Genomic DNA, 14,866 nt, shown 5'->3' on the forward strand with positions numbered 1-14,866 from the left:
TATAGAGAGATTCAATTATAAGAGAACATGTCTTATTTTAAAATATGGCAAACTAGATTCTTTATTTGAACTACCCATGTAATATGAGTGAGTAGAATCAGTAGAGTATGATAAATATTGACTTTCATTCTGATTAACTCATGTGCAAATAAGAACCTGACTATAATGAACCAAGAACTAATTAATTTTTTTGCTTAATTGTAAAGATCCTTCTATTACCCCTTTTGTTCAAGAGCTTAGGAGCTTCAAAGAAGATCTGAACATTAGTGTTTCTTGATCAAGCTACCAATATTCAGGTTGGTGTTTTTTTATTTGATTGCTTTTGATTGTATTATACTTCTATATATATATATATATATTGGGTTGAATTTTGAGTATGTTTCTTTGATGAGTACCAGCTTAATTATTATCAATTTTGTGCAGCTATATGATTTGAATAGTACCTGAACTTATTGCTTTAAGAGATATGTTTTGATGAAATTTATCCAGTAGTATGCCTTGGCCAAATTAATGTAAGAAAAATGATATAATAAAGAAGCTTCTTTGCATATGATATATGTAATTGTGTATACACTTTTTGACTTAATTGGTGTGCTTAGTATATGGATTAATAATTAGTTTATGTCGATGGATAGTTCTTATTAATTGGTGTGCTTAGGATATGGATTAATAATTAGTTTGTGTGGATGGATAGTTCTTATTATTAACTTGTAGATGACTAATTTTTTTTGTTCTTTGTTTTTATAATTTATTATTAAAATTTTGACTACAAAAAGCTATCAGTATGTAAAATAGTAGGCCTAAAAGAAAATATAAAGAAGAATGGTACTTTGTATTTTAGATTTTTAGGATAACACAAAAATCCTAAGCATTAGCTATACTTTGATATTTTTTCGGAAGTGGAGGTGATTAAATTGGCATAATTTGATTGTTTTTAACCTATAAACTTTTTCTTTTTTAACTAACTATTTTTTTTGCTATTATGCTGTTACGGACTATCTTTTATTTTAAATTTCAAGAATGAATAGAGATCGAACTTGGATGAACCACAATGGTATAAAGGATAGACGCAAACCAGAGTATAAAGCAGGAGTCGACGAGTTTTTAAAGTTTGCTTATAGGGAAAAAAATGATGACACCTTGTTGAAATGTCCTTGTTTAAACTGTAGATTGAGTTTGGCCCATGATCGAAAAACTATGCAATGCCACTTACTAGTATATGGTATAGATAGTAGTTATAACCCATGGGTGAGTCACGGAGAAAGTGGTGGGCTAGATGTTAATAATGAAGATGATAACACGATGGAGGCCTCAGATAATGACGATGATGATGATATACCATTTGATGATATGGCTCCATTGGTTTTTGATGCCACAAATGCATGGAATAATAGTACAACTTATGAGGTTCATAGTGATGGTGGTAACTCCATGGAGTTTGGTTCTAGTAGTGGCAATGATGAAACTCCTAGTAAGGAGTTAATGACATTGCTCGAAGACATGGAGGCCGAATTATATCCAGGGTGCAAGACATTTAAGAGATTAGAGTTTCTTATCACATTACTACACATTAAGGTTAGCAACAAGTGGAGTGATAAGTCTTTTTCAATGTTATTAAATACATTACATAGGGCATTTAATCATGATAAAAAATTTCCAGCTAATTCTTATGAATCAAAAAAATATACAAAAGCATTAGGATTGGATTATGTAAAGATCGATGCATGTGTTAACCATTGCATTTTGTATCGCAAGGAGTTTGCAAATGAAGAAAAATGCCCTAAATGCTTGACTCCTAGATGGAAGGAAAAAGTTGTGCAAGGTGGTGATGTGTCTTCTGGTGACGAAGACGAGGGTGTTGCTGAAAAGAAAACTCGAATTCCTCAATTAGTTTTACGTCATTTTCCTCCCATTCCAAGGTTGCAAAGGATGTTTGTCTCCTCAAAGTTAGCAAAGGACATGCGATGGCATAAGGATGAATGCTCAAAAGATGAGGTAATGAGACACCCAGCTGATTCAGAAGCATGGAAGTCCTTGGATAAAATATATCTAGACTTTTCTGCTGATGCTCGTAACATACGCTTGGGTTTAGCAAGTGATGGCTTTAATCCCGGTGCTAACATGAGTAGCAGATATAGCATTTGGCCAGTGATGTTAGTTCCATATAACTTACCTCCTTGGATGTGCATGAAAAGTGATAACATGATATTATCTTTGCTAATTCCCGGTCCCAAATCTCCGGGAAATGATATAGATGTTTTTTTGCAACCTCTAATTGATGAACTAAAGGAATTGTGGGAGACAGGGGTAAAAACTTTTGATGCTCATGCCAAAGAGACATTTAATATGCGAGCAGTGTTGTTGTGGACTATTAGTGACTTTCCAGCTTATGCTAATCTCTCTGGTTGGAGTACTAAAGGAGAACGTGCATGCCCTAATTGTCATAAAGATACAAGATCAGCTTGGTTAAAACATGGGCGCAAATATTGTTATATGGATAACAGAGTGTTTTTAGAGCCAGATCACAAATGGAGACGTAATAGGAATTTGTTTGGTGGAAAAGTTGAACGGGGTCCTCCTCCTACTCTACTTACAGGACATGATGTTTTAGAGCAATTGAGTGGCTATTCAAATGTGGAATTCGGAAAAGGTGTTACCAGAAAACGAAAGAGAGGCGAACAATACATTGTGCATCAATGGAAAAAAATAAGTGTTTTCTTTCAATTGCCATATTGGAGACATCTTTTAGTGCGACACAACTTAGATGTTATGCATATAGAAAAAAATGTTTGTGAAAGTATATTAGGCACACTACTTGATTTATCAGGGAAGAATAAAGACACCTTAAATGCGCGATTGGACTTAGATGATATGAAGATGCATAGTCAATTACGTGCCAAGCATTTAGGAGATAAAAAATATAAAATCCCTCCAGCAACATACAACCTAACTTTGAATGAACGAAGAAAAATAGTCACCTTTTTGTCTAACTTAGCTTTTCCTGATGCATATGGTTCAAATATATCGCGGTGTACATCTTTACAAGATGGAAAGATCATGGGAATGAAAACTCATGACTTCCATGTTTTCATGCAAGATTTGCTTACCCCTGCCTTTAAGGGTGTCATAGATGAGAAAGTGTTGGAGCCTTTAAGGGAGCTCAGTTTATTTTTCAAGCAATTATGCTCAAAAACTTTGAAGGTTTCCGACTTAGAGCGAATGGAATCAAATATCGCAATCACCTTGTGTAAGTTAGAACGTATATTCGTTCCTGCATTTTTTGATGTGATGATACATCTTCCAATTCACTTGGCCACTGAGGCTAGGATTGCCGGCCCAGTACATTATCGATGGATGTATCGTTTTGAAAGGTAAGGTTTTAATTTATATTAAAAAATAGGTTTTATATATAAATAAATACTTATAGATTATAACTAACTTTTTTTTTGAAAAAGGGCGATGAGGACATTTAAATCATATGTACGGAACAAAGCTCACCCTGAAGCTTCAATTGCTAATGGGTACATAGAAATGGAATGTCTAACATTTTGCTCAAGATATATTTCTAAGATTGAGACGCAATTTAACCGTCTAGATCGAAATGACGATATCGATCATCAACAACTCCATACCCTGTCCGTTTTTTCTAAAATGGGCAAGTCTTTAGGGAAGGTAAATATAAAGCAACTGGCTTTTGATGAATGGAAAGAAGCTCACCTTTATGTTCTAAAAAATTGTGACGAAGCACAAACTTTCTTAGAGTAAGTGTTATGATGTGATTGATTTGAAATTTTTTTTATTAAAAATATATACAATTAACTAACTTTTAGTTCCTTAATTTATTTGGTTAGTGAGTATCTAAATGATACGAGTCTTCCAAAGATTGACTTTTACAAGTGGTTTGAGGATAGGGTAAGTGAGCACACCCGTTTTTTTTCCTATTATATATTTTTTCCTCTATTCTTGATTGTTTTCTTTATTACTTATTGTGAAATACAGATTATTAAGATGTGGAAAGATGGGGATGTAAGGATTACCGAAGAGTTATTTTGTTTAGCAAGAGGACCCATGAAACGTGTTGTGACTTATGATGGATATATCATTAATGGATTTAGATTTCACACCAAAAAACGGCAAAGAAATCGAAAAACTCAAAATAGTGGTGTGGTGGTTAGAGGCGATGAGGAAAGTGGAGAAAAGAATTTTTATGGGATTTTAGAGGAGGTTATTGTGTTAGAGTATGGTGCCTTAAAAAATCGAACAAGTCCCAAAGTTGTTTTGTTTAAGTGTAAGTGGTTTGACGTGTTTAGTGACGGGAAAGGGATTAAAAAAGACAATTTAGAAGCAGTGCTTATCAATGTTACTCGGAGGTTAAGAACCAATGAGTCATTCGCTTTAGCTTCTCAAATTGAACAAGTTTTCTATGTGACTGCTCATAATGAAACAGATTGGAGATATGTAATTAAGGCAAATCCACGAAACTTCTTTGATTTCCCTAATGATGAAGATACTCATGAAAGCGAATCATTATGGGATCATGTGGCTCCACCGGTCACTAACTATGAAAATGAAAATGATGAAGACATTAATATAGTTAGGGATGATGTTGAAAATGAAGTGGTGTACGCTAATATCAACCAAGGAGATGATTTCATTAATGAGGATGAGGATGAAGAGGAAGAGGAGGAAGAAGAAGAAGAAGAGGAGGAGGAAGAATTGTCTAATATGGAATCTGCATTGCAGGCTCTTAACGATGACCTTGAAGACAATGATGATGACAGTGATAGTTCTAGTGGATAACGTACTTAGCATATGAAAGAGTCATTTATTTATATATTTGAAACTAGTTAAATAATTAAATATGCTCAGATGCTTTATCAAAGCTTTTGCTTTAGTTATAATGTCTATAACCTCTTGGTTTAACTAATTTTCTGTTTTTGTTTATGTATATGTGCAGAGTAAGTAGTAGCTAACTGTAACTTTTATAATTGTTGCTTTTATAATTTAGATTATGTTTTAGTTCACTTATGCTAATGGATGATAAAAGATTTAAGCAATGAGCTTGGTGATTCTAAATAGTATATATTGAATTCGATACAGGTGAAGAAGTGGCTAATTAAGGAGTTTGTTTTAGTTAACTAACTGGTTGGTTTTTGCAAGGTATTTTGGGCTGGTACTCTGATCAACAGTATGTATTTGCAAGGCAGTATTCATTAACTCACATAATAGTATGCATATAGACAAGTATAAACCATGTTTCCTAACAACTTTTTTCATGATTTGTGCTTGTTATCTTTGAGGAAATTATTGATTTTTTTATAGGAAAATGTCAATCATTCCAACTTCATCAGAACAAGATCAACAAGAAAATGAGATTCAACAACCACCACCAAGGTTGACTTATCGTGAAAAGCGAAGGATTGACCAAGCTGAGCTTCGACAAAAATTCCCTGATCGTAAGAGGCGTGGCCCTACTAGGGGTTTAAAATATGCTTCCAAAAGAGCAAGAAATCCAGAAGAAAAGATTACGTTAACTTTTATGGATGAGCTTCGACGTGTGGTTGGTGAAAAGGCAAATGAGTTCATATGTGATTGTAGCAATTGGGTGGAAGAGTTTTGTCCTTTGAATGCATTGTATGCCTATTACACTTGATAAAATTACCTTTTATCATTTCCATTTCTTAATGTGTATGTGGATGATTATGATTTTAATATTTTCTTTTTGTCACAGGAATTGGGCTAAAATGGATCCTGATGCGAAGAAAAGTTTATACGACAAGATTTTGGTGAGTCAAAGTATATATAATTCACTTATAAAAGTTATATATAGTTAGATAAATTTGCTTTTTTTTTTTTTAAAGCAAGTCGGGAATATTATTAATCAAACCAAATCAACATAACTAGGGGGAGGGATAATAGCAGCCCCATCCTATTATGGTATGTTCTGTCATATTTATTTTTATTAATAATGGTATATTCTGTCAGATTTATTTTTATTTTTAACTGTATGATTTACTAGGCAAAATACAATTTACCTGAAAAGATTGGTGGTGCGGACGCGACTGATGCATTGAGCTTTCAATGTTCTATATTATATAGGCATTGGAGGTTTAGACTCAAAGAAAAATACTATAGAGGCAAAACAAAGGCAGAGGCTAGAGACAATAGACCTTCTACTATTGATCCGATACAGTGGGATTGGTTGGTTTATGAGTATTGGAGTTCCCCAAAACAAGAGGTAATGTGCTTCCTTTGTTTAATTTATTGCTAATCTGCTAAATATTTTTGCAATTATACTACATTAACTTGCCGGCTCAACTTGTAGGCCATTAGCAAAGTGAACACAGCAAATAAACTGAAGTTAACTGAAACACCGGCTAATGGTGCAAAGTCCACAGCAAGAATTTTCTATGATATGGTGTGTAGTTTTGGCCTTTTACTATAAAAAGTACAAGTTAGACATTATTTATTGTAAATTCTATGATATGGTGTGTATTTTTTTCATACGTAGATTAACGAGCCACAAATTGTTGCCAATCAAGTCGAAGGGTCATCTGAACATGCTGAAGTACAACAAGATCCCATCTATGTGAGATTATATGAGAAGACAAAAAAGTATGTGAGATTACAAGGAAATTGCCCAGGAATATTATTGTTGTTCTATCTTTCATGTTACTATTTAAATAGTTATGCCTACATTAGCCTTATCTCATACTTAATATGCATAATTTTTTGGGTTGATTTAATTGAATAGGCATATAAAAAAGGATGGAAGTACTATTTGGGAACCAAATGCTGAAAAGAACTATGAAGAACTCAAAAGGCTTCACGAAACTGAAATCGCAGAACATGGTGAGGACACACTGAGTGTAAAAGAAGCTTATATGAAGGTATTAAAACCTAAATCTGGATATGTGAGAGGACTTGGTCCTGGAGCTCGACCACCTACAAAAGTTAGAATCCAAGGAGATGATATGGATAGGGTTCACACACTAAGTGCGTCAAATGAAGAGCTCAGAGCATCTAATGAACAACTTAAAGCATCAAATGAGGAGCTCAAAGCATCAAATGAGGAGCTCAAAGCAGAATTTTCAAGAATGAACAAGGAAGCCATTGAACGTGAAAATAAACTAAGAGAAGATATGCTAAAAATGTTTGAGGAAATGAGGTATGCAATTTTTTCACAAATGATTTAATCTATTTAGGCCAATGAGTTATAAAGTTAGATCATAATGTACTGTGATCAAATTTGGGTTGCATTGTCTTCCGTATAGGAGACTTCACTGTTTCTAGTTTATATGTACTGTGATGCTGTGGTGCTGCAGTGCTGCCGCAACGCTGCTGTTGCAGCTGCAGTGCTGCCGCAACGCTGCTGTTGCTGCTGCACTGCTGCCGCAACGCTGCTGTTGCTGCTGCACTGCTGCCGCAACTCTGCTGCAATAGTTTTAGGAGTTTTTTCCACGTGCAGCAGTGTATTCACTAAGCTTGTTGTGTGTATATCTGATATGTAGATGATTTACATTGCAAGTGTAGGAAGCATACATTATTATTGTCAAATTTCTCTAATTGACAAAGAACAAACATGCATTACATATCAAACCATTTAGCGTTCACTAGAAAAAAAAATGCTAATTATGACTTGATACATGGAGAGGTGATTGCCCCTAAATTTTACAAATTTCACAATTGTGAGTTTATATTATTTCAAAATGCATTTATCAAGATTTTTGTAAAGATATGTAAAAATATGACCTCCATTTTATGTGGTGAAAGAAGCAATATTTTGTAGCGTTAATTCTATTTTATTGTATTTTTTTAAATCGTGTATCTAATTTTGGAATATTGTTTTACAGGAACAAATGATCGTGATATTTTCATGACAAGCCAAGGAATATGATGTATAGTTTGAATATATTTTCTCTTATTACAGGTAGTAATTTCTAGGGATTGATAAATTTAACTTAGTGCGATCATAGTACTTGTTTCTTAGTAGAAAATTTTAAATTTAGTTGTAATTTTGATTACCTTCGGACCATAAGTTCGGAGAAAGTCGTAGTACTTTTTGATGATATTTCAGTTTTTATGAACTATGAAATGCAATTGTATTGAAATTATGAGCTATTATGTACTATTGTCCAATAAATACTATATTGATATATATTATATGAAAGAGTGCAGGAGAACGGTAAAAAATTAGTAAGACAACAACAATAAAGTCACACATAACTTGTTGCCCTGCAATGATTTGGGCAACAACATAATCAAACATAAATCGTTGCCCATTTAAAAATTTAGGATAAAATCCAACGAATATTCAGATTTTAAATTGGCGCTATATTTTAAAATTGGGCAACAGATATAATAAGCCGTTGCACAAATTAGTTTGGGCGACGACATAATTATTGCCCATATCTATGTATGCCATGTCACAATTTAACGTTTGGGCGACGAAATACTATATTCGTTGCCCAAAAAGCAATAATAAAGGCAACGACAAGCAAGATTCGTAGCACAAAAGTAAAACTTCGGCAACAACATAATCTGACGCCCATGCCCTGCTTTGTGCAACTAAATGAAAGCACGTCGCCCAAACATGAATGGGCGTCGACCCTATGGCGACGAGCCCACGACGAGTTGACGTTCGTTGCCCAAACTAATGGGCGACGAATAACCAAGTTAGGGCGACGAAAAGTTTTGTTGCCCAAAATTGTTTTTCTTGTAGTGAAGGAAACTCTAATTACCTAACTTATCCCTCACTCTTTACGGATAATTATAATAGATGTTCTATTTTTTTTTTTTTTTTTTTTTTTTTTGAAGGGAGATGTTCTAATTTTTCTTTTCCTATAAGAACATCATTTTAGGGGGTCAATGAGGAAACATTAGCGCAATAATCCTGAAACTTCAGTAAAGTGTTCTTTTTTTTTTTTTTTTTTTTTTTTGGAAAGCGTAAAGTGTTTTCTTTTTATAACCTGATTATGGGAATTAGGAAGTATCATATTAGTTGACTGATGTGATAGTCAATTATCTTTAACTTATTACTTGGGGCTTAAGTTTTCCAAATTTTTAAAGATTAAACATTTGTCGGTATTAAAGGTTTAAGTTAGTGTTGATTCAAGTCATTCACCTACAAGGTTAATAATCTCTCTACTGAGTGGATGAATTTGTGTATGTATGAAATACATATATATAAAGTTGATATTTTAAAATTTTACATTAATTAGAATCCAACAAGACTTGCGCCGTGATGTTTTGGTATTCAGATAATTGATTAAGAGTGATAAAGGTGAATTTGACCACAAAAAACAAAATAAGTGGGTAAATTAGAAAATACTGAAGGAATACAATGACAAAGTTAGACCAACGAAATTTTGTAATACTTGCTCCGTCCCAAATTACTCACAACGTTTTGACTTTTTGCACTATTTACATATTTCACTTTGACTATCTTTTTTAGCTATTATATGAAAATCAATGTACTCATGTAAGATGTTGTTGGTTCTATTACAATGTATAGTTTCTTAATACAAACTTTTTATAACTTATATAAGTATATAATAAAAGATATTGACGGTCATCGGCAAGTGTGTCCGGTCAACATGTTGCAAGTAAACTAGGACAGTGGGAGTAATTAAATTAGACAAGGTAGAGATCTTGCTTTAATGCATGGACAGACGAGGGAATTGATCTCAAGTATGGAACAAAGCTAGTTAGCACTGGCCCACATGAAAATTCTTAGTAATTGCTTGTTTGATTTTGATAGTTCAATAAGAGGAAATTTATAGTAAAGTGAAAGAGAAAGCACTAGCAAAAGCGATAAAGAAATTGAAGCTTCTTTGAATTCACTTTGAAATTGCTCTGCTACTTCTTTGAACTCACAATATCTATCTATATATTTAAGCTTCTTTTGTAGCTTACAAAATTATTATACTAAGCAATTAACCATTTTGTTCTTGATTCCAAATCTTACTAATACTCTTTTGTAGTCTCTTCCTTTGATTATTTCACCTCCAACAAAAGATACTATATTACTAAGCACTTGTCTGCATCAAACTCTAGTGAATCCTGTGAAATCTTCGACAATGGTGGATCCTGAAGAATACCAAGATATATCGACAGCGTCGGCTATGTTGCGGACCTTGAGGTGCCCATTATCCAAGTCAAAGAAACACACTCATGTTTTGATAGACAAGGTAATTGCAACCATAGTTTTGGAGCTAAAATACCACAGTATTATCAAGAAAGCTTTGAAGTTGGAATTCATAAATGTGAAATGTGTTTTTTATTAGTGGTTTTTCTTTATTGTACTAAATGTTGTAAGTGAAGTATGTTGCGCTATATTTACTCAATAGAAATACAGTTGTGGAAATCAGCACTCCCTTTTACTTGAAGTTGAGTGTTGTTACATCTTGCATTTGCCTGTTTATGTTGCTACTCGAGACGATTCATGAAGGGAAGGAGAGTAAAGTGGTGTGGCAAAAGAGGGATTATTTTGGTTGTTTTAACTTTAAAACAACCAAAGTAATCCCTCTTTTGCCACACCACTTTACTCTCCTTCCCTTCATGAATCGTCTGGACTAGCAATATCAACAAGCAAAGGCAAGATGTAACAACACTCAATTTTAAGTAAAGGGAGTGCTAATTTCCCCAATTGTATATCTCTTGAGTATATATAGCGTAGCATACTTCACTTACAACATTTAGTATGATAAATAACCGCTTACAGAAAACACATGTCACATATATGACTTCTAACTATGTCGAGGGTACAAGGGATACAGCGAAGGCAGCACCTCCTTCCAGAGACGGAGTACAAGTCATGTAAAAAGTCGTGTTCTTACATGTAAGGCTAATGGCAAAGTGTATGAGAAACAAGTTATGGCACTTTTTATGATTTGTACTTAACCAATTCATGATTCTGACATTAGATGGTGTTGTTCACTTGTAATGAAATCACGCACATCTAAGCTATCACCGTGAAATTCTCACTTCTATGCCAAATTCATTCACAACTCGTAGGTCGATAGCACATTACCACATGACTAATTATTATGTTTCAAAAAAATAACACAATAAAATGACTTAAGCATTGTAGCTAATTTAATCTTCAAATTTGGTGTAAAGAACTTGCAAACCTGGGATTAACATCAAATAGGTTTGCGGATACTTTAATTACAACAAAATTGATAAGCTAAGTTGGTGCACAATTTATCCACCATCTTATACCCCATTTTTAGGAAGCGATAAAAGGGTGTAACGAACAAATAAATCAATATATTTTTGTGATTAATAAGCTATCATCCCATTCTTACTTGTCTTAGAACCATTTTGATAAATTTGTTCGTTTATGTGATGGGCCAACAAAGAGAATAGGTCAGAGACCAGTCCCGGCCTATAGGAGAAGTTCAAAGGCAGTGGAAGCTTCACATATGAAGCAACTTTGAGGATATATCCTATTATATAGTGGAAGATATTATACATATGGGTGGATATAATTTGGTAAATTTTAAGCTATTTATTGTAGAGAATCCTAGTTGGTTAAAAAAAGTTTTAGGGTTAACGTCATGGTTCATGTTCTTAGCTTGTTCGCCTTCGGCCTTCCTATGGTGATAGCCTGATAGCTGAAGCGAAGTGAACTTCCATATACTTCGAGGGATACCCAGTTAATTCCCCAGATAAACAAGTACCAGTGGAGGGGTGTATGCGTCTTTTCATGTACTAGTTGAGGGGTACATGTGTAATTTCCTCACCAAATAGTAAAAGCAAGTTGCAAACAGTAATTGGACAGCTCACCAAAAGTACTGAATAAATGATCCTGCTTTATCAATATATTTACAAAAATGACATCAGATTAACAAAAATTCGTTTATCTGGCAGATTAACTTGTATTTTCCCATAAACTTCCTCCGTTTTTTTAATTACACCAATAATTTTAATTTGAAGAATTGTATCTTAATATATAGCACCATTTTCTAGTTTTTTTTTCACTTTTTGATTATGTTCACACACTAAATTCCTTACTTATTCTTGCGCACATATGACAACAATCACATATATATATATGTGTGCGCGCGCGCGTATATCTCTTATTTAATTTTTTTTAAACATGGATACTTCATCTTTTACACTTTTTCTTAAATTTTGTGCAATATCAAATAATGCAATTAAAAAGACGGAGAAAACATATATGAACAATACTTTACAAAAAAAAAAAAAAAAAAAAAAAAAAAAAAAAAGGGCTTCAAGCCTTCACACAAAATATATGACTTAAACAACACGGACTGTAGCAAGATTCAAACCACATAAATGCTAACATAATGACCTTATCTCCAAATTTGGCCAATTAATCTACATACCAATTCAATCAAACATAGACATTGACTTATTGCACACGAAATGTCTTATATAAAATGATAGGGGGTAGTCGAGGCCTACCCTAGCCCCCTTGATTCCGAACCTGTATCCAACTTGAATTGATTTGAATCAAGCTTGATTCAAATGATCGGTTTGCCACCTCTACTCCACAGCAAGAACATTGACTGATACACCTCTCATGAACTTCACATTTAGTCATATCCTCCCCTCCGCGATCAACCATTATTGCAGCAACAAGATAAGCAAATGACAGCAATAATGGCAAGATATCAAATTTCAAGAAATTCTTGTTGATCAATAATGCCACCGAATTTATGCATAGTTGGACCATCGAGCTAACCACACCAAAGATGAGTGAAAATCTCCCAAATAGCCTCCTTTCTCTCCCAGGGTAGTAAAACCAACCTAAGCAAAAGCAACCAATTTTTTGCCACACCACTTTACTCTTCTTCCCTTCATGAATCGTCTCAATTAACGAAATCATGAAGCAAAAAGCCGAGGTGATTGTGTTTAATTTAAGGTAAAAGGGAGTCTTAAGTTTCCCTTGTGCATTCTCTTGGCTAAATGTAGCTTGACACACTTCAATCACTACATTTAACACAATAAAATTCCATTTGAAGAAAATCCATTTCATATTTTTCATTTTCAACGACGTTAATTTTGTTATAACATTGTAACATTTCAACAAAAATGTGCAAGTTATAAGATCTTTAAAGCCATTGCTACAATTGTCACTATTATTATTGTTATTACCTTCTTGATTATCATCATGCACTACTTTGCCTTGCAAGAAACTCACGTTGAGTGCAACATCTTGTATATCCCCCGTAGATCTAATTGTAGTGCTAAAATGTAACTGCGATGATACCTTAAATGGTTGTGGTGGTATATATTCGGTGCTATCGGATGAATAATCCGGCAATGGATCATCGCTATCGTACACTTGAACGGAAACCTTACTAGAGGGTATGGTAGTGTCTGATGATGGAGGGCTCATTCTACTATTTTTACTATGTAGTGTAAGTATACTTGAAATTGAAGTCGATTAATTGATAATGTATGTTTAAAGTTCTATTATAAGCTTAATATATACGAATAACAGTGTAGTAGATAAGGAAATTTCATACCAATTTCGTTTTTTGCTTTTTGGCTTTTACTACGGTTCTAATTTTTCTTTTGGAAACTTAGTTTACTTTAGGGTACATTTCATTCACCATTAGTGTGTTTAGCAATTTTATAATAACTTTTTTTTTTTTTTTTTGACAAGCAATTTTATAATAACTTACTAATATGAGATATGAACCTTCATAAATCTTTCAAAACACTAGTAATATTCCACAATTAGTGGACACCAATATTTCTTTTTTTATTATTATTTTTTAAAAAGTCCCAAAGGATATTAATGCTTGGTTTATTATACTTAAAAATAATAATAGCCAATAAAAATAATTTTAATTTAGTAAAAATAAGCAGTTCCGTATTAATTAGTTTTAGGCCCAGTTCACTCCACCTTAAAATAATAATATTCAGTAAAAATAATTTCAAAATAGTAAAATTAATTTCGATTCAGTAAAAATAATTTCAGTTCGGTAAAAATAATTTCAGTTCAGCACAAAAAAATTCAGTTCGGTAAAATTAAATTCAATTCAGCAAAAATAATTTTAAGTTCAGCAAAAACAATTTCAGTGCCTTAAAAATAAGGTGAAGTGAAAGGGACGTTAGTTGAAAAATAAAAAACTTTAAAAAGCGAACATGAGTATAAATGGGGAGAAAGAGATTATGAAAAACATTAAAGATAGGAAAATGTAAAATGTTCTTAGAAGTTTCCAATGAAAAAAAAGTGGACTACGTAATAAAATACGGCTGCAAAAGAAAAAGTTGAGCAAGTAATAGAAGATAGAGATGAAGTATACTCCCTCTGTTTTTAAATACTTGCTCCATTTCTCTTGGACACGCATGTCGATGTTAATCTTTGATCATTAATATCTTTAACTACCAATAAGTATTAATTCTAACAATTGAAAATTAATAATCTATTCATTGAGATGATTTCAACAAGTACCTATAAGATTATATTTTTTCTTATGTATAAATTACAAACATAAGTCAAAGTAGGACAAATGAATAGTGCAAAAAATAAAAATGGAGCAAGTATTTAAAAGCAGATGAAGTATATAAAGTAAAGAGAGGCATTGGGCAATAAATTTTACTTCTCCAAATTATTCCAATCAACTTTTTTCTAAATAAAACTATCATCCTAATTTTTTTATTTAACTATTTAAGTGAAGAGAGGCATTTTTTTTTATTTATTTTTTTTAACAATGCTATCCTAACTATTTAAGATAATATGGAGTACATTTATACAAGTGCATATCAAAGGAAAATCGATATGTCATAATAAACATCACTGACTGAAAATACTTTTTAAGTATTATGCATTCTCCAACACGTTTTTTTTAAAGTTTACATACCACTCTCACCAAAGACACTTTTG

The 14,866-nt window shown here is 33.0% G+C and overlaps 2 protein-coding genes across 2 annotated transcripts; both read left to right on the forward strand.

Moving 5' to 3' along the window:
- Window positions 1-207: 207 nt before the first annotated feature.
- Window positions 208-7,051, forward strand: LOC145604374 (uncharacterized). The gene is made up of 7 exons (XM_081660288.1): window positions 208-296; window positions 5,323-5,634; window positions 5,732-5,786; window positions 6,020-6,238; window positions 6,512-6,615; window positions 6,755-7,000; window positions 7,042-7,051. The coding sequence occupies exons 2-7, from the start codon at window positions 5,327-5,329 to the stop codon at window positions 7,049-7,051; spliced, it is 942 nt and encodes a 313-aa protein (XP_081516414.1). The 5' UTR covers window positions 208-296; window positions 5,323-5,326.
- On the forward strand, window positions 1,021-4,800 carry LOC145604373 (uncharacterized). The gene is made up of 5 exons (XM_081660287.1): window positions 1,021-3,371; window positions 3,456-3,761; window positions 3,852-3,912; window positions 4,000-4,620; window positions 4,744-4,800. Exons 1-5 carry the CDS (start codon window positions 1,021-1,023, stop codon window positions 4,798-4,800), a joined length of 3,396 nt encoding a protein of 1,131 aa, XP_081516413.1.
- Window positions 7,052-14,866: the final 7,815 nt, after the last annotated feature.

The sequence above is a fragment of the Chenopodium album genome, chromosome 22 (genome assembly GCF_948465745.1).
Source record: "Chenopodium album chromosome 22, dcCheAlbu1.1, whole genome shotgun sequence".
NCBI classification, from domain to species: Eukaryota; Viridiplantae; Streptophyta; class Magnoliopsida; order Caryophyllales; family Amaranthaceae; genus Chenopodium; species Chenopodium album.

What these genes read in the sequence shown, in the direction of transcription:
- LOC145604373 (XM_081660287.1), top strand. Translation starts at nt 1,021, where the DNA reads ATGAATAGAGATCGAACTTGGATGAACCACAATGGTATAAAGGATAGA. An exon ending in GAAGCACAAACTTTCTTAGA is followed by an intron (nt 3,762 to 3,851) that starts GTAAGTGTTATG and finishes TTATTTGGTTAG; the next exon opens with TGAGTATCTAAATGATACGA. An exon ending in ATGATGTTGAAAATGAAGTG is followed by an intron (nt 4,621 to 4,743) that starts GTGTACGCTAAT and finishes TCTGCATTGCAG; the next exon opens with GCTCTTAACGATGACCTTGA.
- LOC145604374 (XM_081660288.1), top strand. Translation starts at nt 5,327, where the DNA reads ATGTCAATCATTCCAACTTCATCAGAACAAGATCAACAAGAAAATGAG. An exon ending in GTTTATACGACAAGATTTTG is followed by an intron (nt 5,787 to 6,019) that starts GTGAGTCAAAGT and finishes ATGATTTACTAG; the next exon opens with GCAAAATACAATTTACCTGA. An exon ending in TTATATGAGAAGACAAAAAA is followed by an intron (nt 6,616 to 6,754) that starts GTATGTGAGATT and finishes TTAATTGAATAG; the next exon opens with GCATATAAAAAAGGATGGAA.